The sequence below is a fragment of the Ochotona princeps genome, chromosome X (assembly GCF_030435755.1).
Source record: "Ochotona princeps isolate mOchPri1 chromosome X, mOchPri1.hap1, whole genome shotgun sequence".
Taxonomy (NCBI): Eukaryota; Metazoa; Chordata; class Mammalia; order Lagomorpha; family Ochotonidae; genus Ochotona; species Ochotona princeps.
In genome coordinates, this window is record NC_080865.1 from 44,108,801 (window position 1) to 44,133,513 (window position 24,713).

The window sequence follows — 24,713 nt, forward strand, 5'->3', positions numbered from 1 at the left end:
TCAGAACATCATGTACTGAGAGGGATTTTAAATGCAATTAAGAGAAAAAGCATCTTCTGCCTTGGCCTATTCCTCATTTCTCAGATTCAGTCTCTTGCTATGAAATGACTGGGTATGAGTAACTAATTTATGCATTAAAATATATAATGCATTGCAGACCAATTAAAAATGTGCTTCTAAATGGCAGCTACATTTGGAGAAAGGGATGAACTCGAATTGGCCCTTCATGGGCTCCATAGGAGCAGCTAAGAGTGTGTCCACTCCACACGATTCATTATAACAAGCTCTGAGAAGGAAATAATTTCCCAACAGTTTCTGGGTGTCGTTCCATCTCAGTCTTATCCAGTTCTCCGAAGCTGAACTAATGCTGGAAAAAGAAACCTGGGCCAACTGCTTGCGTATTTACTTTTGTAAAAACACCTTTTACTCAGGGAACATTTTCTTTAGTATTTCTGTGATTGCCACCTTTGGATTATACAGAAAGCACTCCATTCCTATAAGCCAGCAGGTGACTTTGAGGTGCAGAGTCTTGGGGATCACAATACAGCTGAATTGGTGATTCCAAGGCCAAAACTCATCCAGAAAGCAGAACAAACAAAAAGAGAAACAAAACAAAGGCCAGTTCCTAGGAACCAGCCATAGCATTTAGTACAAACAGCTAGCTATCAGAGCAGACAATGAGAAGAAAGTGTTCCAGTTTGATTGTTTTGCCTTTTGGATGGCAGCTGTAGGGCAAGAGACACGTTTCACCTAGTGCCTTTCCACTACGTAATTTGCCAGGGTGTGCACTAGACACAGAGCATCAAAGCCTAGGAATGGGCCTGAGTCGGATTCACAAACTGCTCCTCACCTGCTTGTCCCCACAGACACAAGAGACTGATACTGGGAACATACACAATCAAGAGAATAGGCTTATTCATTTTACTACCTAGCTGTAAGTAACGGGGTAGGCTGGTGAATGGAATCCAGGATGCTTTCCTTCCCTTTCTCTCTGACTGCTTTCACATGTTGCTTCTGTTTGTTAATACATTTCTCTGTTTGTGGAACTGACTAGGTAGATTCATATTTTGCTTCATTTTTTCTTTTTGAGACATCTTCCTCTTTTTTTTTGTTAAGCCCCCCTTTTCCCCACCCACTTATTCTCCACCCTCCCACCCCAGCCTATATATTCACAAGTTATTAGGTTAGCAACAATATTAGTAAGAATAGTAACAACAACAACAACCAACAACATTAATAATATTAATCCCCTATATCTGTATAGCACTTTACGATTTACAAAGCGCTTGCACATCCATTATCTCATCTGTGCCATAATGCACCAGTCATCAGATGCACAGGCCTTCAGCTGTGCAAGTAAAAGACATCAAATGCTAGAAGTCAAGTGGTGAAGAAAGGGGAAGAAAAGGCTAGGAGTGAGGGATGTTGCAGCTGTGAAATTTTGTTTTCAAAGGTGGGGAGGGCTGAATTTTTAAAATGTGATTTAAAAAATTTATATGAAAAATTGAGATTTAAGTTTAATGTGTGGTATCACAAATATTAGTTCTCAGACAAGTACGTATGGTCCAAATCAGCTGATACCACAACATTTTCAGTTTATCTGATTTTACACATAGTTAACTCATAGGAAGAAAAATTTGGTTGAACTGAGATGCCTTGACATTTTCTTTAAATGGCATTGGCATTACAAGATAAAACACTTAAAGAACACTAAAGCTGTGAAATGAGTGCACTTTTGACAAAACTGGAATAAAACATTTAGGAAACTACTTAAATAAAAGCAATCTATGTACTTCATTTATCATTAGTGTTGATTTTATAGCTATTTTATAATTTATCCCAGACTATTATAAAATATATAAAACTGAGATATAAAGTATCAGCAATATAACTTTGCACTTTAAATAATTTTCAGCTACAGATTTTGCTTTTGAATACAAACTTTCAAAGCAGCTGTTTTGTTTCCTTGTAAAAGGTTCTGTAAATGCATATACTCGGGTCCCCAATGGACTGAGCTGTTGTAACTTTCAGACTTTTCCAACATTTTAACCCTTAGAGAATAGAACAAATAAATCTTTATTGTGCCTTTTCATACAAGACAACAGAGTTTAAAATTTTAAAAGAATGTATGCATGTGTGTATGTATAAATATCTATGTATGGGTGTGGATGTGTATAAACACCCACATGCACACATTTAAAATTCTTTAATGAGCTTTAAACTGTAGGGGTGAATGTGTGAGATGAGGTAAGGAAATCTGGCACATTTCAAACAGCATCCTTTAACTTTTGGTAAATTGTGTAACACAACATGTTTTTCCACTGTGATCTACAGGTGCTATCCACATAAGTGGAAGTGGTTAATAGCAAGAATCACTGGAATGTTTCTAGTAAATCAACAGGGACAAACTCCCCAAATACTCACAACCAAATTTTGATATAGAAAGTAAAAATATATACAGTACAGTCACTTATTTGTAGTTTGGCACAATCTTTTCCATTTTTCCTTGTGGGTAAATAGTGCATAAACTACTTGTGCAACTGTATGATTTTTTTAAGTCTTTCACATAGAACATCAGATTAAAATTTTCTTCCAAAGACTTATTCCCACAATTTAAATTTTTTTCTTTAAGCACTTACATGTCAACATACATACCACAAGGCATATTTTGAAAGAAAGAAAATACAAACAGCAAGTGTCTTTCTGGAAAATGTGAGTCTCTTCTTCAAACACATGTAAAACCCAAAATGCTGTTTCTGCTTTAGAGATTGTAGTCAAAATCCCTGCAGAAAAATCAATTTATGCCATCTTGGTTAGTTTTAGTGTGTGTCCCACAAAGGGATCATAAATCTAAATTTGTTAGCATCACACTATCTGTCGTATGATGCAGAAAGAGATACAAATAGCAGGGGGCACTAGAAAGTACTCCTATTTGCCACATGTGGAAATTTTGTCTTCCAACTAATGCTTTTGTTTAAATGATCTTAGTTTTTTTGTCTGCATTACTTTTTAATTCTGTTGTTCCAAATATGTTATACTGTAAAGCCCTTCCCTTCCCAAAATCATTCTGGAGGAGCGTATTTTAGTTCCATTTTCTAAGTAAGTAAAAATTAATGTTGATAAGCAGAAGGAAAAGTAGCTTTGTTAGAGGTTATCCCTGAACGAGTGACAACAAAACTGCCAAGATCCTTTGGGTGGCTCAAAGATACAGGGATTTTCATGCACTGTTTTCCTTTTTTTTTTTTTTTTTTCAATTTGAAAAAGAGAGAAATTGGACAGCTTCTTTCATGCAAATGTTTGCTTTTGAGAGGGAAAAAAGAGACTGTGGGCTTAGTAGGTAGTAGGAGACCTAAGGGTGCATCATCTCGGCTATTTTGGTGCAGTATTACCTTAGTTTTTCAAAAGAAGCTGTCCCAGCCTCATCCTTGTGGGTCTGTTCTCGTTCCACACGCTTTCCCTTAGACTTGTCATCTCTCAGGGCCTTGGAGCTGGATTTGTGACGGTATAACTTTTTGTGTGTCGGTCCGTTATTGCCTAAAGTGCTCATGTTACTATACTTTTTATCAAAAAAAGCAGAGCGAGAGTCCTCATTATAACCAGGCATGTCTGCACGACCAGGATCACCTATTGCTGCTTTCCCATTGCTTTTGCTCACGCCCTTGATTGACCTGTGATTCTTAGTGGCTCCTGTGGACCCACTGTTGATCTTTTTCTTAGATTCCTGTGGTGTCCCAGCCAATATTTTCAGGGTTTTTAATTTTAGGCTATTGGACTCAGGAGGGTAAAATGTGTTGGGGTCGCCATGTTGTTCCATGGGTTCCCAAAGGGGCTCTATAGAGGCCATCATGAATCTCTGAACATCTGCCATACCAGAGGCAATGTTAGACAAGATATAGGAAGGTTCCTGAAATTCTCGTTGGTCATCATCCAGGAGACTGTTGGTGTTGGTGCCCATGTTCATGTCATTCCAGCCTGGGCCACTCTCCTTCCCCAGTGTCCAGTCTCCGGAAAGTCCCTTGTGATTTGGGACCTTCATAGAGGCCATAGGACCTCCATGCTGGATACACTCAGTCAATGTCTTCCCAGTTGAGGACATGCTGTTTGTTTGACCTCCTCCACGGCCAATGCCAATTTGCATTTTCTCTCCATTGATGGCAGCCATGTATTTCCCTTTCTTAGTTGACTTAGGGAGCTGACGGGAGGTTTTGCCAGGTGGCTTTTCAGTTCCTTTGTTGTTGGCTTTGGGAGATTTTTTCCTGGTGTTTTTCTGAGATAAGCTTTGGTTTAGCGCCCCATTCTTGCCAGGTGAACTTTTCTTTCTTGATTTTGACACTTTGTTGCTGGTACTAATTTGACCAGATGAATCATTGAACGTTGATAGGCAAGGAGTTTTGGGGAGCAGGCTGACAGAATCTTCATCATTGAACATATGAAACTGAAACTGATGGTTATTTAAAGTATATCCATCATCCACTTGGACCTGCTGTGAAAGGGTACTACAGTCCCACTTGCTGCCCAATGATCCTGGGACAGCCTCTTGGAATCCCTTAAGTGTTCCCAGTGTCTTGATATTCTCACATCTGGTAATTTGAGGAGAAAGACTGGGGGTGTCAGGTGGAGACATCTCTGAGAGAGAAGAGTGGCGGAATTTGTCGGGAGTGAAGTTGGAGATATCCAGGAGATCAGTGGACTCCTTTAGTGGTGTTATCTCATCAATGCTCTGTTGGATCACCAGCTTGGGGCTGCAATGGGCCAGGAAGTCATCAGTGATATCATCATCCCCTTCCTTTTCACAGGACTTTAAGCTTAATGAGCAATAGTTGTTTGAGCTGACAGAGAGTGGGACCACTGAATCAAAGCCAAAGAGCCGACCATCATCAGTGTTGAGTGGGCCCTGCTGGAAAGGAAAGCAGATCTCTCCATTATTGAAGTGACATAACTGATAAGTGTCTTCTGACGGGATATGGGTGTCTTGCACAGAGGCATACAGAACCTTGTTGCAACCACTGCCACCACTACTGAGGCAGATTGGATTGTATGTTGTAGCTGTGAGGTTATTTTCCATGGAGACTACTTGAGAGGCTCCAAATTCACTAGATGGAGTTGGAGTTATCTCCCTTGAGACTTCAGGCAAGAATTCTTGTGGACCAGACACTTTGTTGGGCCACACATTTCCATAGTTGCTTGATTCCATTTTGAAGTTATGAGATGACTGCTGCATCTCAGAGTCAGAGGATGAGGAGAGCACACAGTCCTGAGCAGGCTGGAGAGGAACAAACGGCTTTTCTGTTGGAGTCAGGCTGCTTTTATTCTGCTCTGGGGAGTTGTGAGTAAAGTATGAGATATTAGTATTATTTGACAAGTCAGAAGCATCTAACAATGTCTGCAGATAACCTCCAGGGATAACTGGTATGTTGGTGGCAACATTAGCAGATGATAGAGGCATTTCAGAAGAGCAAGTGGTTGGCAGGAAAGTGGGATTCTTAGCAACCTTTGATTCTTGAATTTCAGATAGACTGGAACTGTTTGAGGTCCCAGCAACAACCTCATTCTTTAAATTAGCCTCAGAGGGTTGTTCTTCCAAGAGGGGGCTTGTTTGAATGACTGGTTTGCTTTCTTGCCCAGCTTTGATTTTCTTGGATTTTAATCTAGCTTCACTTTTAAATTTAATTTTGTTAAGCACTTTCCTCTCTGGTCCTTTCAACTCTGTGTCTTGGGTTTTGACTTTCACTGAGTCAGGACCTGTAATTTCATTTAAATGTGATCCATTTGCACAGCTGGGAGCAACCAGAGGGGCGGGCTTCAGTGTAACTTTTAAGCCTCCCTCTTCCTTACGATTACTACCTTGCCGCTGATCATTGCAAAATGAAACCTGCTTACTACTTGCCGAAGATTCCATGGATGAAATTCTCTGAATTCTATGTCTGTTGCCAAGTTTAGATTTTCGTTTTCGAGCAGGTGGCAGGAATGACACTTCAAAGCTACCTGGTTCAAAGCTCTGCTTTTGGCATAAAGGTGTCTTGATGGAGTCTATGTTGTTTCGCTGCTTCTTCTTCTTCTGCCAGAATCCTTTTAAGGGTGCCAGCTTGGCATATTTGTTGAGCTGATTCTCATTCAAATTTACTGTTGTCTCACTAGCATCCACCTTACCCAACTTCACCAGCATGTTCTTTTCACCTTTAAAGCGGTTAATGATAATGTATTTGATAATAACAGGGGGCTCCTTACGGGCTACTTTTCTTCTCTTTTTGGGACACCACTCATCATCATCTTCCTCTTTGGAACCACCTGGCAGCCATTCTTTCCTCTCGTTTACCTTCTCACCTTCCAGTGAGTCAACATCATATAGATAATCTTCACTGTATCTGACTTTTCTCTTAGCTCGTAGTCCATAGTTCTGCTGGGAGGAGGAGCTGCTGGAGTTAGTGTCCCGAGCCATATAGCGGCTACAATCTTTTATTTCTCTCATGGCATCATATGAAACCTCAAGGAAGGAACTGTCATCACTGAAATTCCCTGAAGTCTCTAAGGAATTAGCAATATGGCCCTGCTTTGGGTTCTTAAATTGCCCTACCTCATTTCCAGTGCATGGTTTGTTTAAGGCATATTTTTCTCCATTATCCTTTCCATCTTTTTTCTCAATACCTTTGTCTTCTTGCACTTCCTCTTTGTCTTTCTTCTTGTCCAAGTTTTTATCCTCCTCACCCCAGATGATGCTCACATCAGGGATTTTGAACTGAGAAAGATCACTGCTTTGCTTCAGAGCCCCATTCTTAGATTCCCGCTTGGGGCAAGTAGTAAAGACACTTGGAAAAAAGTTGAATTGGGCATCCTCCTGCATCAGAAGAGTGGTCTTGTCTCGGACATTGTCCTGAAAAGACTCATAGCGAATTTTCAGGGAGCAGACATCACTGCCCAGTGTTGACTCATCATCATCAAACATATAATTATCCACATCTTCTTCAGAGAACAGGTTGACAGAAAGCTCATTCTTGGAACAGAGGTCAAGCAGTTCAATCTTACTCTCACTAATGAAAGTCTCAAAGTAACCCCAGTCCTGATTGGAATTTGCAAGCAAAGCTTCTTCTGTATTACATTTATCCAATAGCAATGCTTCATAATAACTTTTCTGAGCTGGATCCTCCAAATCGATGTCAGGTTTCTCAGCTTCCCGTCTATCTCCTGCCCTTGATTTATGCAGAGGGAAGCCCAGAAGCTGGTCTGAGAGGAGCTGCTCTCCATATTTCATGTTTTCTCCGGCATTAATGCACTGAATCCCTATATCAGAGACGGCACATGTTTCATAATCCCTATTTAGATCACTAACTTTTAGACTGATCCCTGGCTCAGGATCTGCTGCATCCTTGGATTCCATGAAGCAGCCTAAGCAAGTCCGGCTTGGCTGCATGAGACAGTCGCCATTCAGAGCTGACATGCCTGAAGGCTCCATTATGGCAAACGGAGCTTTCTCACACTCATTGGGCAGGGACCATGTGTTCAGACCTTTTGCAACACCAGATGTTAGGGAGATGGCATTCACAGAAGCACTATTAGCGGCATGTTCAGGTGCTTCAATGAGGCCCAAAGGAGAGGGAGGGCTCTGCATACAGGGCTTCTTAGAGGGCAGAGGCAGGAGACCCCTGGGGTACATCAGGGTCTCTTTTGGTACCACTGGTATAGGCTGGACTGGTGCAGCAGCTTCTAGAGCTGCAAATGACTTCATTGCCACATCCTGGTCCTCTGAGTCTAGAGAAAAGGAAAAAAAATAATGACAGGAATAAAGTTAAGGATCTTACACCAGGCTCATTAACTTCCTTTCCTTTTGATCAGTTTCTGGTCATAGTACATACGCTAAGCCTCTGTGTTTCTAGCTTTAGACATCAAAACTATAACATCAAAAACAACTTTATGTTGAACATTCATGCAAATGAAAAACAGTAACTCATTAGGCCTACCTTTTCCCTCAGAGAAAGACAGAGCTCATTTCTGAAACAAAGAGCTGTACTGTTTGATCAATTGGAGAGTAGAGGCTTTCAGCGGGAAAATGCTCAGATGAGTCATTCATGGTTTTGATCTATGAAGCTCTTACTCATCCTTCAGGACCATGTTTTGGAAGCTCCTAGAGAATCCAGAGGTTCTAAACCTCACATCAGAGCATATTTGAATTCACTAGAACTCTGAGGAACTTAAACTGATACAGATGATTTGGGAAAGAAGTCGTGTTCAAAGCCTCCTACAGACACTTATAGCTCAGTCAGAGGTTTGGTGGAATAAAGTTTAGGGTAAACATCAATTTCAGAGGCATCCTGGACTCTGTAGATATTGATCATCCATAGTAACAACAAAGGACTACTAGAAGAGTGATTATATACCATAACTAAATTACCTTACCATTTTCTTTGACCCCATTAATCAGAGTGTTTTCTCCGTTGGTTGAGGCCACAAAAGCCTTATCTTGTTGGTTATCCATGAATGTAACCTCTTATTGTTTCATTCCAAGTCCAAATGCTGTCCAACCTGCACATTTCAAATGTATAATGTCAGTCATTAAGTTTACTACATTTTGTATTTTAAAGATTATTTCAGCTACAAGAGTCTTAAAAGCCTGTTTCAAATCTGGCTTCATTACTGCTATTGTGCTTCATAGTTTATATCTGCCATACAACTTTGAAGTCAGTTTGCAAACTCACACATCATTCACACCTGTTAGGTCCTTCTATAACCTCTAGGCCCCCATAGTTTTCAAAAAAGAAATTTGAAAAAACATGTACAATTATGCTTCCCTCCAGAGAGCATATTTAACCTAATCATGGCCCATTATTTAAGGAGGATACAGACCGGAGCAGATTAACTTAAGATAAAAGGTGTGTGCATAAGAAGATTGCTTATTTCCTATTCAGATGCTCCTCAAAACAAGCCACTTCATGCACATATGCTCATGTACATTACATTCAGGCTTTTACTCCATGTGCCTTAAAATTTGGTTGCTAAAGATGAAACAGCTAGAGAATTCCTTGATTTCTCAGTTTTCAGGATCTTAACTAGGATTTTGTTAAGTACTCCTCAAGTGCATGTTCAAAGTGGTTGGGTTCCTGGTACCCATGTGGGAGACCCTGAAGGAGTTCTGTGATCCTGGACATTGCAGCCATTTGAGAAGTGAATGAATAGGTGGAACATTTCTCTCTTTGTCTCGTTTCCTTCTCTGTAACACTATCTTCTAAATAAATAAGGAAATATTTTAAAAAATGTGACTGCAAAAAAATCCAGATTTTTCTAAAAATAATTCAGCATCATGTCGTTTTTTTTAAAAAGATTTATTCATTTTTATTACAGCCAGATATACACAGAGGAGGAGAGACAGAGAGGAAGATCTTCCGTCCGATGATTCACTCCCCAAGTGAGCTGCAACGGCCGGTGCGCGCTGATCCAAAGCCGGGAACCAGGAACCTCTTCCAGGTCTCCCACACGGGTGCAGGGTCCCAATGCATTGGGCCATCCTCAACTGCTTTCCCAGGCCACAAGCAGGGAGCTGGATGGGAAGTGGAGCTGCCAGGATTAGAACCGGCGCCCATATGGGATCCCTGGGCTTTCAAGGTGAGGACTTTAGCTCCTAGGCCATGCCGCCGGGCCCAACATCATGTAGTTTTTTTAGGGCTCCAAATGCACATCCGTAGCTCTCATCTCATGCCCACCTGCCTACATAGTAGCAGATGCAGAAAAATAATTGAGGCTTTCAAGATGGAGAAAGTAATTATGTAACACAACTTCAATGCCTATAAATCCTTGTTCATTCCAGTCCCACTTCACCTATGCTTTGTCCCTAGACTTTTCCTTCAGCTAATTAGCCATCCTTTTATTTAAAAGTACACACTAGAACTAGCTATTATAACAGCAGTTAAGACACTACTTGGAATGCTCACATCCCAATCCAGAGTGCCTAGTTGGAATTTCATGTCCTCTACTTCCAATACAACTTCCTGCTAATGTGCAGCCTGGGAGATAGCAGATGATGGCTCAAGTACTTTGCTGTGGACATTTGAGGAGTTAATTAGTGGATGGAAGTTCTATTTCCATCTGCCCCCCTGCTTTTCAAATAAAAGGAAAACAAAAATAAGTAAGTGGAATATATTCTGTTTAAAAGAACTTGCCACTGATAGCCAGAGAGCTAATATAAGAATATCAATTGTATACCCATTTATCCTATTATGATGATTTGATAGTGTGAAAGTGATACACATTCAGTAGAAATTGTACTCTCAATTTCAATTTTGGATCTCAGTATTTTTCCAGGTTAGTGATAGGCAGTACAATTCTCTCTTGTGTTGGGGCAGTAATAAGGAGCTGCAGCTCCCAGTCAATGCTGCAAGAGTGAGGATAAACAACTGTTTCTCTACAGCATACTATGTTGCTAGTATTATGTGGATACAGTCTTTCAGTAAAGTAGATTTCCAGCTAGATAATTTTGCCCAACTGTAAGCCAATCTAAGTGTTCTGATCAGATTTAAGGCAGGTTAGTCGATGTTTGATAGGTTAGGTGTATTAAACACATTCCTGAGTGAGGATAATTTTGAGCTTATAATAGTTATATCATGACCTAATTCCATAGTAAGTTTAGGATCATATGAATATGCATATACTATAAGAGATGGGTTCAGTATTGAGGAACTCAAAAACAGTAAGTCTTTTATGATTCGATATATATTTTACCTATCTGGGACTATTTTCTCATGTAGAACATAAAAAGTCGGTGTTAGCAATCTTATAGATTTAAAAATATGAGATGTTTCTGGGTTTCCCATAACATTTATATATTAGAATTTCTAAATTTATTTTTTATAAAACTTGATTTGATGAATATCTAATAAACCGTGTATGTCAGGGAAAGGAGAATGAAATGTTTACTTATGTTTACGTAGAAAGAAGGACTGGAGTGTTAAAAGAGAGGGAGGGATGGAGGGGAATGTTGATTTTGCTACCTCTTAGAAAGAAGGCTCATTTGATTATGGCTTTTAAAAATACCTATTTATTTATTTGAAAGGCACAGTAAGAGAGAGATGGGGGGAGATCGTCCATCTGTTGTTCATTTTCCAAATAATCATCAATGACTAAGGATGGGGGTTAGGCTGAATTCAGAAACCAGTAACTGGATCCATCACAGTCTCACTATATGAGTGGCAAGGGCCCAAGTATTTTGGCCATCTTTTGCCAATTTCCCAGATACCAGACATATTATCAGTGAGTTGGATCTGAAGTGGAACAACCAAGACATAAACTGGTGTTCAAGTAGAATGCCGGAGTTTCAAGTGGTAGCATGACCCAATGCGTCACAGTGCAAACCTCTGTTATTGTTTACTTTAAAAACATTTATTAATTTTATTTATTTTAAATATAGTGTAAGAGAGAAGAGAGACTAAGAAAGGAAAAGAGAAATCTCAGCCATATATTTCCAATATTTCCAGCCATATTTCCAATATGAGATCTCTTCCATATGCGGGCTTACTTCCCAAATGCCTACAATAGCTGGAGCTGAGCCTGGAACTCCATTCAGATCTCCCATGTGTAGGTACAGCAGCTGCCTCCAAGAGTGTTAAATAGCATGAAGTTGAACCAGAAGTGGAGCTGAGATTGGAACTCACACACTCCTAAGTATAACGCTTGATGTTGCTGTTCCAAGCAGACTTTTAACTGTTGCTATGACAAATGCGTGTCTCAGGAGGCCTCATTTGTGATTGAACTGAATGATCAGATTGGGTAGCTGCCTCTGTTTCAGAAAGCACTCAGTAGGTCAAGTGGAATCACACCGATATCATGGATTGCTCCGTGCATCATTTTTTCCCCTAAAATTTATTTGTTTTGTTAGGATAGGGAAGGGATGGAGATAGGGAGGGAAAAGAAGGGAAGAGGAAGGAAGAAAATGAGGAGAGAGAGTGCTCCCATCTACAGGTTCACTCCTCAAATGCCCAGGAGCAATGCCCTAATCAACACTTGGAGACATCAATCACTGTCTCCAAGGGTGCACATAAGTAGGAGGTTGAAATCAGGAGCAGAGCTGGGACTTGACTCCTGGTGACTCAATATGCAATGTAGGTACCCCAAGGAGTGTCTTATCTGCTACACCAAATCCATGCACCTTTGTCTTTGGAATGTATGCAATAGAACTTCAGGTATCATTTACATTTCTTTAACTCCGCCACTAATTCCATCTTGGCAAAGACTTGATAAGGAACAAATTATTATTATTTTATTTTATTTTTTATTATTAATTACATTGAATTATGTGGCACATTTTTATATGCACTGGGATCCCCCCACCCCTCCCCAAACCCTCCCCCCACGTTGGATTGCTCCACCTTATTGCATTTCCACAGTTCAAATTCAGTTGAGATTCTTTCATTGGAGGTATTTACCAAGCATACAGTCCAGCACCCTATTGTCCTGGTAAGTTCAATGGTTTCTTGGTGAGACCATCTCTGGTCTGAAGGTAGAGCCAGCAGAGTATCATCCCAATCAATTAAAAGCCCCAACATATTTACAACAAATTACAACATTATGGAATTAATTGACATGGTATTGATTAACCAATATATTAATAGGAAAATGCAGGTTCTCAACCACAACCTGTGACCTCTTCATAGACATTTCCATTTTGGTTTATATTCAACCCTGTTCTATACACCTCAAAATGGCTATAGATCGCCATTCAGCTGTCTCATGTCTATTCTAGTTTTAGTATTTAGCAGTTTATAGCATTGAAGCATGGTTTCTCTGAACCTGGCTGTTTTTTGGGTAGTCTAACTCTATAACAAGACATATGTCAACAGTTGAGGCGAACAGTTATAGGACGGGTGTGCAGAGAAATCTTCAATACCCCAGTGAGGCATAACTAATCTTTGTGTCCCACGCAGTGAGTTATAAGTACATCCCCGCTGATTGTTTCCTGTCTGTTTCTAAGCTTTCCTTGTTATTCTCTGCCCATCTATTCTAGTTTGTTTGTTTGTTTTGAGGGGTTTCTGGAGCGATCCTGATGGTCATTATGGGAGAGGGTGGGGACCCAAAGTTGGAAGCAGACAAGGACCAGAGAAAGCTCCTCTCCCTAGTCCCGAAGGAAGTTTACTGTTCTGTTTCTGCAGACCGTTCAGGGATCCTGGTTGTCGTTCTGATGACCTTGGATCCTGCAAGGCAGGACTTGGGCATCTTCCATCCCATGTGGTAGATCCAAATGGGGGTGGGTGACTTCAGAGTTCTCGGCCTCCGAAGGCACTCCATTTCCACGTGGTCTCCTTGGCAGTAGGGATGTAGTCCTTGGTGCCCGTACTGATAGTCCTTGGTGAGGATCTGGGAGTCTTCAGGGTTGGGATACAAGCCTCCTCCTGTCCTCCAGGAGCAAATTATTTTTACATTTCAATAACTTAGTGTCTTTTTTTTTCCCAATATGGCTATAGGTAATTACAGGTAAGCCTATTAGGAAAACTAAGGGTCAGAAAGAGACACTGTGATAGCTAAGGTCACAAAAGAGCATGAGAGATGCATGAAAGAAACTCAAATTGCCTAACCAAGAGCTCAGATATTATTTCTTTTATTTAAGATTTGTTTTTATTGGAAAGGCAGATTTACACAGGGATAGACAGAGAGATCTTCCCTCTGCTGGTTCATTGATCAGATGGCTGCAATGGCTGGAGCTGAGCTGATGTGAAGTCAGGAGTCAAGAGCTTCTTTCAGATCTCCCTTGCAGGTTCAGAGTCCCAAGGCCTTGGGCCATCCTCCACTGCTTTGCCAGGCCATAAGCAGGGAACAAGATGGAAAGTGGAGCAGCTGAGACACAAATTGGCGCTCACATGGAATCCTGGCACTTGAAAGGGGAGGATTAGCCAGTTGAGCACTATGCCAGGACCAGAGCCCAGGTGTTTTTCCTTAAAACAAAATGCTCTTTTCATAATTTTGACCACTTCCTATACTTGCACAATCATTTAGGTAATGAAATAAAGAGCAGTTCTTCACATAAGTATTAACTATTAGTAAAAATTAACATAACACAGCATGTATATAGGAATAAAAAAGTATCAAATACTAATCTTGTCAGACAAGATCAGAATACCACTTTAGAGTACGTACTAGCACTGTTGTAACATTACTTTGGGATGTTAAATCTTTCTAAGAACATAAATTTTGTCTGATAGAAAAATCTGACCAGGTACCCACAGGAGTCATTGCTTTGGAGTAATGTGAATTTGTTTTTAGATTTATTTTCATTTTTGAAAGGTAGAGTTAGAGGGAGGGTGAGGAGAGGGAAGGAAGAAGAGAAGTAGAGAGAGAGGTAAGGAGAGAGATCTTCCCATATGATAGTTCACTTCCCTTATGGCTCCAATGACTAGGGTTAGGCCAGGCTGAAGCCAGGAAGGTAGAACTCTATCCTTGTTTACTTTGTGTGTGTAGCAGGGGACCAAGGACTTGGACCATTTTCTGCTACTTTCCCTGGCATATCAGCAGGGAGCTGGATTGCAAGTGAAGCAGCCAGGAATTGAACTGGCATTCATATGGGATGTGGGTGTCACAGGCTATAGTTTAACCTACCGTACCACAATGCTAGCCCTGAGGGAGAAATCTTACATGGTTGAGAACAGAGGGGAAATACACTTTGGGAAGAGATAAAGAAGAGAGAAAGGGAATGGATGCTTAGTTAAGTGCTACGTTGTGTAGGGTTAGAAAAGCCATTTCAATTTGGATATATATTTATCTTGTAAGGTTGTTTCTATGCAGTTCCCTTTTTTCCTCCAAAGGGAAATTGAGTATTACAGATACTATCTAATGAATGTCAATGTTTTAAGCTGCTTTTCTTTTAGAAATTATTTTATTATGTCCAATGATAACATTTTGTAGGTAGAGGGAATCCCACATTTCCCTCTCCCCTCCTCCATTCTCACCTTCCCCTCCCACCATTCTTTCCCATATGATCACAGCAGTCATCTACTCAAGTACACCATAGTATTGTAGGTACAAAGGCAGAAAATCTAGTATCATATTATTGAGGTATATTTAACTGTTTCATCAGGAGTAGACATGCACACTACAAGGTATATTCACTTCCTGGTATGCTGGCCTCCTTTTCTCTAGAATTAGAAGGCTAAACCTGATCAGACATTCCTTTGTTATGACTTTTAAATCTCAGCTTTAAACAACAAAACTGAAGGCATATATTCTCTTACATTTATTTATAAAAATGCTACTTACAAAAATGACTTTGGATAGGGATTTTAATTTCTTACAGCTACAATGTAAAATAGCTCTGTGCTTGCTTTAGCTTCGCATTTAGGAAAGTGAATTTAGTAGATTTTTAAAAATCCAATTTGAGTTAAAGTGTGATTAGCAGATTTGGAAGAATACACAACAATTTGCTTTTCTGATTATAGTAAATTACAGTGTAATGGGATTAAAATAACATTAGCATGGAGACAGATATTTTGAAGCAGAGAAATGCTCAAACAGGAAAAACCACCCTTTCTTACCTGACTGTCCCTCAGTTGGACCTAAGACAGGTTCAGAGATTCTGTCCCAGTAGGTCCTTAAGCTCTCCCCTAGAGACTCCGAAGCCTCAGGCCTTAGTCTAGCTAACCAATATCAGCATTTACCTTGAACACTGTCCCTGGCATTTTCAAACCATAAAGGCAAGAAAGCAAAGCAAAAAAAGCATATCATGTTTTTGCTTATGGACCTGGGACAACACAACCTTTGAGATTTGAGTAGTGTGTCTCTGGGATGGCACTTTAAATCAATTCAACAAATCTACTAGGTACGACCTGTGTTCACAGTATCACATTAGGCATTGTAGTGTAAAAGATGAATGAGACTAGACACCCATTCTCAAGGCACTGAGTCCATTGGAGAGAACAAGCCATAAACAAGGGGTGGGCATTGTGGTACAATGGCAAAAGCTGCCACTTGGGTTTCCTGCATGCCATATGGCAATGCGTCGAAACAAGAACTGGCTCTGCTGTTAATTCGAGCTTCCTGCTAATGCACTGGTAGGATAAGTAGTAATGGCTAGGCCTTGTGCCAGCACCGTAGGAGTATGTGGGGACCTGGGGGTGTGGGCTTGCAGGGGATCTGGGAGATGGCACCAGATGGGGTGTGCAGGGACCTGGGGGCTTGTGCCCAGGCAGGCAGAGCAAGCCTGGAGATTTCACTACATGTTTGGTCCTGGGCAGGATGGAGGCAGGGAGGGGAGAGTCCCAGGTTAGCATGCTGGCCTGGTGTGATGGTGGACCTGGCTTGGAGACTTAAAATATACTTGAATCACGGGTGGGTGGAGAGGTAGGTACCAGGCTGCCACACATTCTAGGAGTGTGGGACCCTAGTGGACGGGCAGAACTCCAGGCCAGCATGCCACATAAATGTAAGAGTGGGCTTAGGAAGGTGGAGCGGGGAGTCCATGCACTCCTAGCTGCAGGGACTGTGGATTGCTCAGAGAAGGCATTAAGGGGATATGTGGAAGGTAGGACCACTGAGGAAGTATGTTGTAGGTGAGGAATGACTTCTTAGGGTTTCCATCAGCAAGGCCAATGTACTTGTTAGTAAGCGAGGGGGCTAAGATTGAGCAGTTTGTGGAGGGTAAGCTAGAGGACATTTCTGGGTCACACCAATACACCCACCCACATGGGAGACCTGAGCTGGGCTAGTTAGCATTGACAAGCAACAACCAACACCCACTGGCACACACTAAAGCTAAGGCTGGGGACCTACTTGGCAGGGCTAGATCCAGTGAGTGTTGAAACAGGGGACAGGTAATGTGAGGCTGGAGCATGACACTAAATAACATGCCAGAGAACCAGCTGTGGGGGCCCATTCTGTGAGGAATATGTGGGCCCATCTCTGTGGAATTACAATTTCCACTGGTTTGCTCAAGAACTGGGGGTAGTGATGGGCTGAGCTAAGCATGACCATGGAACCCCGACACTCATGGACTCTGGGGTTCAGATCAGCCTGGGCTAGTCCAGGCTGAAACACCCATAGGCTCACTCAATAATAAGGTGTGGGCAGGTCAGGCCGCAACATCCACTAGCTCACGCAAATCCTGAGACAGAGGGGGCAGACTGTGCCAGCTAAGGGCCTAGTACTGTCTGGAATGCATGAAACCTGGGTCTGGGAGTGGGCCTGGTAGGGGAACTTGGGAAGCTCCCCTGGTGGGCCATAGCTAATGTTGGTGAGTATGTGATACAGGCCTGGATGCTGGCCAGGCTGGGCAAGGCAGCTTCACTTGTCGGCAAGTGTGTGGGCTGGTTCCAGGGAGAGGGGCAGACTGAGCAGGGCTGGGCCAAACGTTAGCACCCCGGCATGTGCAGAAGCCAGCATAGAGTACAGGTCATGCTGTGCTAGGCTATCACACTTACTTGTTTGTAAGAAAGGCAGGGATGGGGGCAGACTGGGGAGTAAGAGGCTGCAGCACCCACCAGAAAGAGTTGGCACTGGGGACAGGTCAGACCAGGCCAGGCTGAAGCATCCAATTGCAAAGGCCAGGAGAGGGGACGGACTGTGCCAGGCTGGGTCAGAGCAACCACTGGCATGTGCAACATCTGTGGCTGGGATCAGGCCTGGTTGGAGAGGTAAGGGGCAACCCCAGGCTGGCTGGTGGTTCCCACGGACTAGCATGAGAGCCTGCATAAGGGCAGTGAACTGGGCTAGACGTGACTGCAGTATACCTGAGCATGAGTATGGCCTGGGTCTGGGGTGTACCAAACTGGGTTAGAATCCAGCACCCACTGTTGCTCACAAGAGCCAGAGAGTGTAGGACAGGCTGGTTAGGTCTCAGCACCTTCTGCACCACAAGATAGCTGTCTCTGGGGGCAGAACAGGTGTGGCTGGGCTGTAACAGCCAACAGTAAGAGCCAGAATGAGTGTTGGCTGGTCAGGCAAGGCCGCTGTTCCTGCCAGAACAGAATGTGGACTAAGTCAGCCTGGACCAAGGACCAGCCAGTGTGTGTGTGATCTGCCACTGGGAGGAGACCTGGTGTAGGAGCTTGGGAAATTCCTCTGTCAGGACACAGTCCCCGCACTTGAGTGCAAGAATCAAGGCTGGGAGCAGCCCAGACCAGGCCAGGTTACAGTATCTGCCGGCATACGTGTGGGTCAGATCTGGGGATTGGCCTGGCTGGGCCAGTTCATAACACCCAGTGGCAGATCTGAGAACCAGGACAGGGTGCAGAACAGGCTGGGGTGGGCTACAGCACCAGCCAGTTCATATTAGCACTGACACTAGGTGAAGTCCACACTAGCTAGGCTGTATCATGGGCTGGAACTGGGGAAAGACTGGTCCAGGCTAAGCTGTAGCACCCACCAATAAATGCTGAGGTGAAGCAGGCCATGGCATACTGGGCCGCAACACCCAACAATACATGTAAGACCTAGGGAGGACGAGCCTGTTAGTGGGTCAGTGAGGATTCTCCTGCTGGGCCTCTGTTCTTCCTGGTGATTGTGAGAACTGGGACCAGGCTCAGGCCTTGCTGAGCAGGGTACAACACATGTTGATCTCATGTGAGTAGGTTTAGGAGGATAGCCAGGCTGGGCTATATTTACTGGTGCATTCATGAATCAGAGTAAGTGAAGGCTGGTTGGGTTTTGCCGAAGCATCATCTGGCAAGTTTTGTGCATGGGCACGAATCCTGTCAAGCTGGACTGCAGAATCACCTGGAAAGTGCAAGATCTGGGGCTGAGAGTGGGACCTGTAGGGAGGCTGTGCGCACCTCTCTGATGTGCTCCAGTTCCCACCACTGTTCATGGGAACCAGGGCTGGGTGTGTACCTTGCTGTACAAGTAGTAGTATCTGTCAGCATAAGCATGGGGGTGGATAGAGGTGTTGGTTGTGCTGAGCTACGCTGCAGAACTCATTGGTGTGTACAAAAGCTGAATGGGATGTGGGACAGACTGGACTGCTCTGCTGCACTTTCCGGTGTGCACAGAAACTAGGGCTGGTGGCAGGCCTTGTGGAAGTTATTGGGAGTCACTCTGGCTGGGCTGCAGTTCTTCATTTACAGGTGTACATGAGAGCCAAGTGTGTTTGGGCAGACTTGGGCTGGGCTGCGGGATTCCTTGGTTTGCATAAGAAATTGGGCTGGAGTCAGAACTAACCCAGCAACTGTAACCACCCCTGTGTGTGTGTAGGCTGATGTTTGTGATGGACTGAGCCAGACCCCATACTGGCAAGCACACACAAGAGTCAGGTCTGGGGTCACGTCAGACAAGGTTTCTTTTCCACCCCACTCAAATGAAGTGCTGGACTCAGAATTCCAACCATGGAGACAATCGCAGAATTTATGGTCTGACAGCAGAATGCATGTGTCACAACTGAGCCTCCTTAGTTTCTAAGACAGAGCTGTGGAGAGGTGGCCCAAATGCACATGGAGGATATGGCAGTCCATTGGGGCCTGCAGAGTACATCTAGTAACATAGCAGAGGATGGAGGGCACAACAATTTGGACAGCTACTTCAGCCAAATGTTGAGAGCAAGTGAGAATGGAGACTCTAAGGTGAACTATGTCAGTCAATCGACCTTAGAAGGATTTTCTCATCCTTTGAGCAACAAAATCAACAGCATTTCAGAACTAATGAAACCATTTAAGCAGAACCCTCAAATATTCTGCACATTGGGGATCCTGGAATGATATCAGTTGGCCATTCCTCATTACCAGGTACTGATGTTGTTATGATGTGAGGTGAGGCTTCACCTCTTCTCTCCTCACTTCCCACAGATTTCAGGAAAAAGAAACAGACAATTCAGAAATAATGGTCTCAGCTGAAGAGTACCCTATAGCCATTTTAAGGTGCATAGCAGCCGGTTCTGTATAAAAACTAAAATTGAAATGTCAATGAAGTAGTCACAGGATGTGGTTAAGAACTCGCATTTTTAAAAAACATATTGGTTACTCAATACCATGTCAATTAATTCCATAATGTTTTAAATTGTTGTTGATGTTGTGTTGGGGCTTTCAATTGATTGGGATGATATTCTGCCAGCTCCACCTTCAAACCAGAGATGGTCTCCCCAAGAAACTGTTGAATTTATCTGGACAATAAGATGCTGGACTCTATGCTTGGTATATGCTTGAAATGAAAGACTCTCAACTGAATTTGATCTGTAATACTGCAACAAGGTGGAGGAATACACCATGGGGGAGGAGAGGAGGAAGGGTTGGGGGAATCCCAGAGCCTATAAAACTGTGTCACATAATGCAATGTAATTAATAATAAAAAAGGAAATAATGGTCTCATCTAGTTTCCCCTAATCTTTGATTTTTCCCACCCTATCCACATGGGCATGCATCCTTCTCAACTACGTAAATATCATTAAAAAGTTTTTTAAAAAACTTCACAGTAAAAAAAAGAAAAAATGTAAGCATAATTTCATTATGCCTTGATTTCCTCTACCAAAGGACATATCAATAATAATACTTGCCTCTTAAGGTTGTTGATTGATTCTTGGAAGCAATACAGATATAACTGGTACATTCATAAATACATTTTGTATGTTGAAAAAAAACAATGGCTCAAGCTATACTCAGTGCAATAGACAGAATCAGCAACAGTATGGACAGTACATTCTTATCCATAATTTTGTCCTTGACCCATGGCTAAACATTTGGATCTCTTTTCTCCCCCATTTCTCCTCTTTCTACCATTCTTATTTTCCCTACTGCTTGACATGATTTAAATGAAATTTCCAAGAAAAGTACTGTGTAAGACCATAAATCAACCTGAAACCATGTGCAAATACATTGTCTGTGTTAAAGTAACATATGCAAATGCTGAGTAACAAAAGATACACTAAAATCTGAGTTATGAGTAGAAAAAAACCAAATGGAGGCACTAACAGGCTCAAATCAAGAATAGCTAGCTACCTCATTAGTCCTGTCAAGTTTTTGGCCATGCTTTACTGGTATATCTCATATCCTCTTTACATTTGAAAAAAGTTTCTTGGACTTTCTCTTGCGAGTCCAAGGAATGGGTGATAGAAGGGTCCAATCACTATTTGTCAAAGGATGGGGTATTTCTTTCCAAAGAGAGTCACTCTCTTCTTCACTGTAGACCCAAATGGGAAGTTTAATGGCATGTTAGCAGCAGGGAGAACCCTTGTTACCGGTGTGTGCAAGATGGCAAATCCTTGGAAAGACTAGGCCCCAAACTTCATGAGAATGGATTTATATAAGAACAATATCTTAGTCACAGAATGCCTCGGTTGCCAGACAGCACTGAGTTACGTTTAATACTTCAGCTGCATAACTTTACATGAATTATTTTTTGACTTTTTCCATATGGTTTCTAATATCTTTTTTCTCTTAAGCCATTACATTTATTATATAATATTCCAATATATTCATAACAACAGATAATGAAGACCAAATTTACAAAGAGGGGAAATAGAATTTTTTTTCTCCTATTGAGTACCATTGGCATGAAACTAGCAGTATATAGTGTAAACACCAATAAACTGTGGTGAATGACTGAACTCCAAGGAAAAGAATATTTTTAGTAAGTTTAATAATTCTGTAAGTATGTGTTGTCATCTTATAAAACCTAGGAATATTTCATACTCTCTGCTGATTTAAAATGTATTCTTTTTCTAGGAGATTCTTAAAGATATCTGTTTCAGACCTCTGAAATCAATTCGTAAGTCTGTAAAACATGATCTAATATCTTTTTTATTCTAACTTATCCTGTTGATTTCATTTTAAAAGTTATTAAATTCATTTTAAAATATTTATTTTTTATTGGAAAGGTAGATATACAGAGAGAAGGAGATACAGAGAGAAAGATCTTTAGTCTACTGATTCACTCCTCAAGTGGCCACAATGGCTGGAGCTGAACCTATCCAAAGCTTGGAGCCAGGAATCTAGGTCTCCCATGCGATTGCAGGATCCTAAGGCATTGGGTCATCCTCTATTGCTTTCCCAGGTTATAAGTAGGGAACTGGATACAAAGTAGAGCAGCCAGGATATGAACTAGTGCCCATATGGGATCTTGACAGATGCAAGGTTTAGCCACTAGGCTATAGCACAGGGCTTATATTAAGCTCTTTTAACAATTATTGTATCACAAAATTGGAAGGATATTGGAAGATAATCTATTTCCAAACTCCCTGTTTTACAAACAGGGTAACCAAGTCTTGAGAGAAATGGTGGGAAATTCCAAAGAAAGGCAGCACTACTCTTCTAGCCTCCATATTCTAGAACTCCGTACTGTCATACTGAGGTATAACAGTCTAAGCACCCCTTTTGCTATATGCACATGATGTACATTCAATAAATCATGGTGCCTTTCTTCTGCTGTTTTGGAAGTAGGATGCTGCACAAAGGACCAGAAGTTGGAAAATGAGAGGCGCTGGGAATTGACTTGTTCTGAATGTACTAAAATTAATCCAGCTGTTAAAGTAACACCCCGTCAAAACATCATTAGAGGGGACAAAGATACCATGAAAAGTAAAATGGGTTTTTAAAAGTCTCCACTGATGGAGAATCAAGATGGTGAAATAGGGTAAGGACACACTTAAACAGATGGAAAAACATTAGCCAGTATGAAGCAGAGAAAGCGCATTCCAGGAAACAGGAGAGGACAGATCAATGGCAGAGGGGCACCTGGAGACTGACAGACATGGGATAGCAGAGTGCACCATGGTGTGGTGTTGCAGTGACCAATACCCCAGCGGAATACAGGGAGCAGCCATCTGAACTGCACCAGCAGCCGGAAATCCACCAGCAACAAGGTCAGAAGGGGTGTTCACCGGGATCTCAGGAGGTGAACACAGTCAAAAAACTGCTTGTCCTGTTTGTTTTATTTGACTAGGAGCAGAGACAGAGAGGCAGGTCCCAGGTGGGTGGTGTGGGAACAGGGTGGATGTCACAGCCCAGTTTTCCACCTAGAGCCGAATCAGGAACCATTTTGTGTAGGGAGGCAAAGGCCATGGGATAGGACTGCACATGCACTGAGCTGGGAGTGAACTCGTTTCTGTCTCAGTGAATTGTGACAATGTGGCATCCTATGGGTTCCACCAAAGATAGTTCCAGGCAGCCTGATGGCCAGCAGATCAAGAACTCTAGTAGTGGAACATCAAGTGCCATTTTGTACAGTGTGGCAAAAACTTTAAGACTGCAGGGGACAACAGTGAGCTGCACATGTGCTAGACTTGGCGAGAACTCACTGAGCTCAGTGGATTACAATGGTCTCACAGGAAAATAATACCAACTTTGGCATTTTACAGGTCAAAATAGGACCCTGTGGCCCTCAGGCCTAATAGCCAACAGGTTCCAGCAATATCAGCACCACCAACAACTTAGCTATATAGGACTCCTGGGAACTGCTCCAACTGGAAGTGGGAAAAATGTTGCAGAGACAAGAATGCAGCCTCAGCATGGTATCACAGGAGCTGGAGACTGGTAAGCCAGGAGCTGGGGCTACAGAGACTACGGTGGAAAACTAATATAAGAACCCAGACCTGGAACTTACTGGAGGGAGTGGCACAAGTGACTGCAAACAAAGAGCCATGTACCAATTACAATAAGTAAAATTGAACTGTAGACCTGTGGGTGATGCAGCTTAGAAACCTGCCCCAAGGAGAAGAATCTGATAACCAGAAGTACAATGACAAAGAGCAAAAGAAGAGACAAGGGCACAATGAATATTACTGAAGGCTCCCCTGCAAAGGAGAAAAACCCTTTGCCAACCTCAGAGCTCACTGAGGAAGACATCGAGAAAATGGGGGATGCAGAATTCAAAACACAGGTTATAAAACTTCTTATCAACAACGAGAAGCATGTACTATAGGAGTTCAAGGAATTCAGGGAATATATCACACTGGAGATGAATCAAATGAAAGCTGATGTATCCAAAGTGAAGAATACTGTGGAGCAAATTAAAGGTACAGTGGAGAGTCTCCAAAATAGAACGAATGAAGCAGAAGAAAGAATCTCAGAATTAGAAGATATTTCCTGTTGCCAAGGGGAAACAAACAAAAAGCTGGAAGCAGAGCTGGATCAGGCCAAAAAAAGCATTCAAGAACTGAAAGGCACTATTAAAAGGCCAAATGTAAGAGTGATGGGAGTTGCAGAAGGTGCAGAAAGAGAAGCTGGGTTTACAAATGTATTTAATGAAAGAATAAAGGAAAATTTCCCTCATCTGGAGAAAGAATTGGGAAACAATATCCAGGAGGGGCACAGAACTCCCAACAGGGTTGACTGAAACCGATCTTCACCAAGACACGTGATAATCAAGATCTCTTTAATCGAGCATAAGGAAAAGGTCCTTAAATGTGCACGTGAAAAAAAAATCAATTGATATATTAAGGAATGCCAATTCAACTCACAGGAGATCTCTCACAGGAAACTCTACAGGGAAGAAGAGAATGGAGTGACATATCCCAGATTCTAAAAGAAAAAAATTGTCAGCCCAGGATAACCTACCCAGCAAAGCTTTCCTTTGTCTTTGAAAATGACACAGAATTCTTTCACAGTAAAGAAAAGTTGAAAGAATATGCCTCTTCCAAACCTGACCTACAAATGACACTTAAAGATGGTCTCTTGACAGAGAAAACAAATAGTGTCCACCAAAACCAAAGGCAAATGTGAAGAATATCCCAGTAAAATAACAACAGAAGCCTAAATCAATGAACAACCCATTGCTAAAATGACAGGACCAAATTATCATCCATTCAGATTATACCTGAATGTAAATGG

At 42.1% G+C, this 24,713-nt stretch overlaps 1 protein-coding gene across 2 annotated transcripts in view; it reads right to left on the reverse strand.

Annotated features, from left to right (window-relative positions):
* Positions 1 to 1,173: 1,173 nt before the first annotated feature.
* The window catches only part of NEXMIF (neurite extension and migration factor), a 174,439-nt gene continuing 150,899 nt past the window's right edge, over positions 1,174 to 24,713 (reverse strand). Inside the window, exons 2-4 of one of the 2 annotated variants that reach the window (XM_004592762.3) lie at positions 8,392 to 8,517; positions 3,390 to 7,746; positions 1,174 to 2,783 (exon numbers count right to left, since the gene is read on the reverse strand). In XM_004592762.3, the coding sequence (XP_004592819.3) occupies positions 2,762 to 2,783; positions 3,390 to 7,746; positions 8,392 to 8,470 (4,458 nt within the window). In that variant the 5' untranslated portion in view covers positions 8,471 to 8,517 and the 3' untranslated portion in view covers positions 1,174 to 2,761. Of the gene's footprint in view, positions 2,784 to 3,389; positions 7,747 to 8,386; positions 8,520 to 24,713 lie in introns of those variants that run through there. The other variant, XM_058659208.1, reaches the window with a different exon arrangement.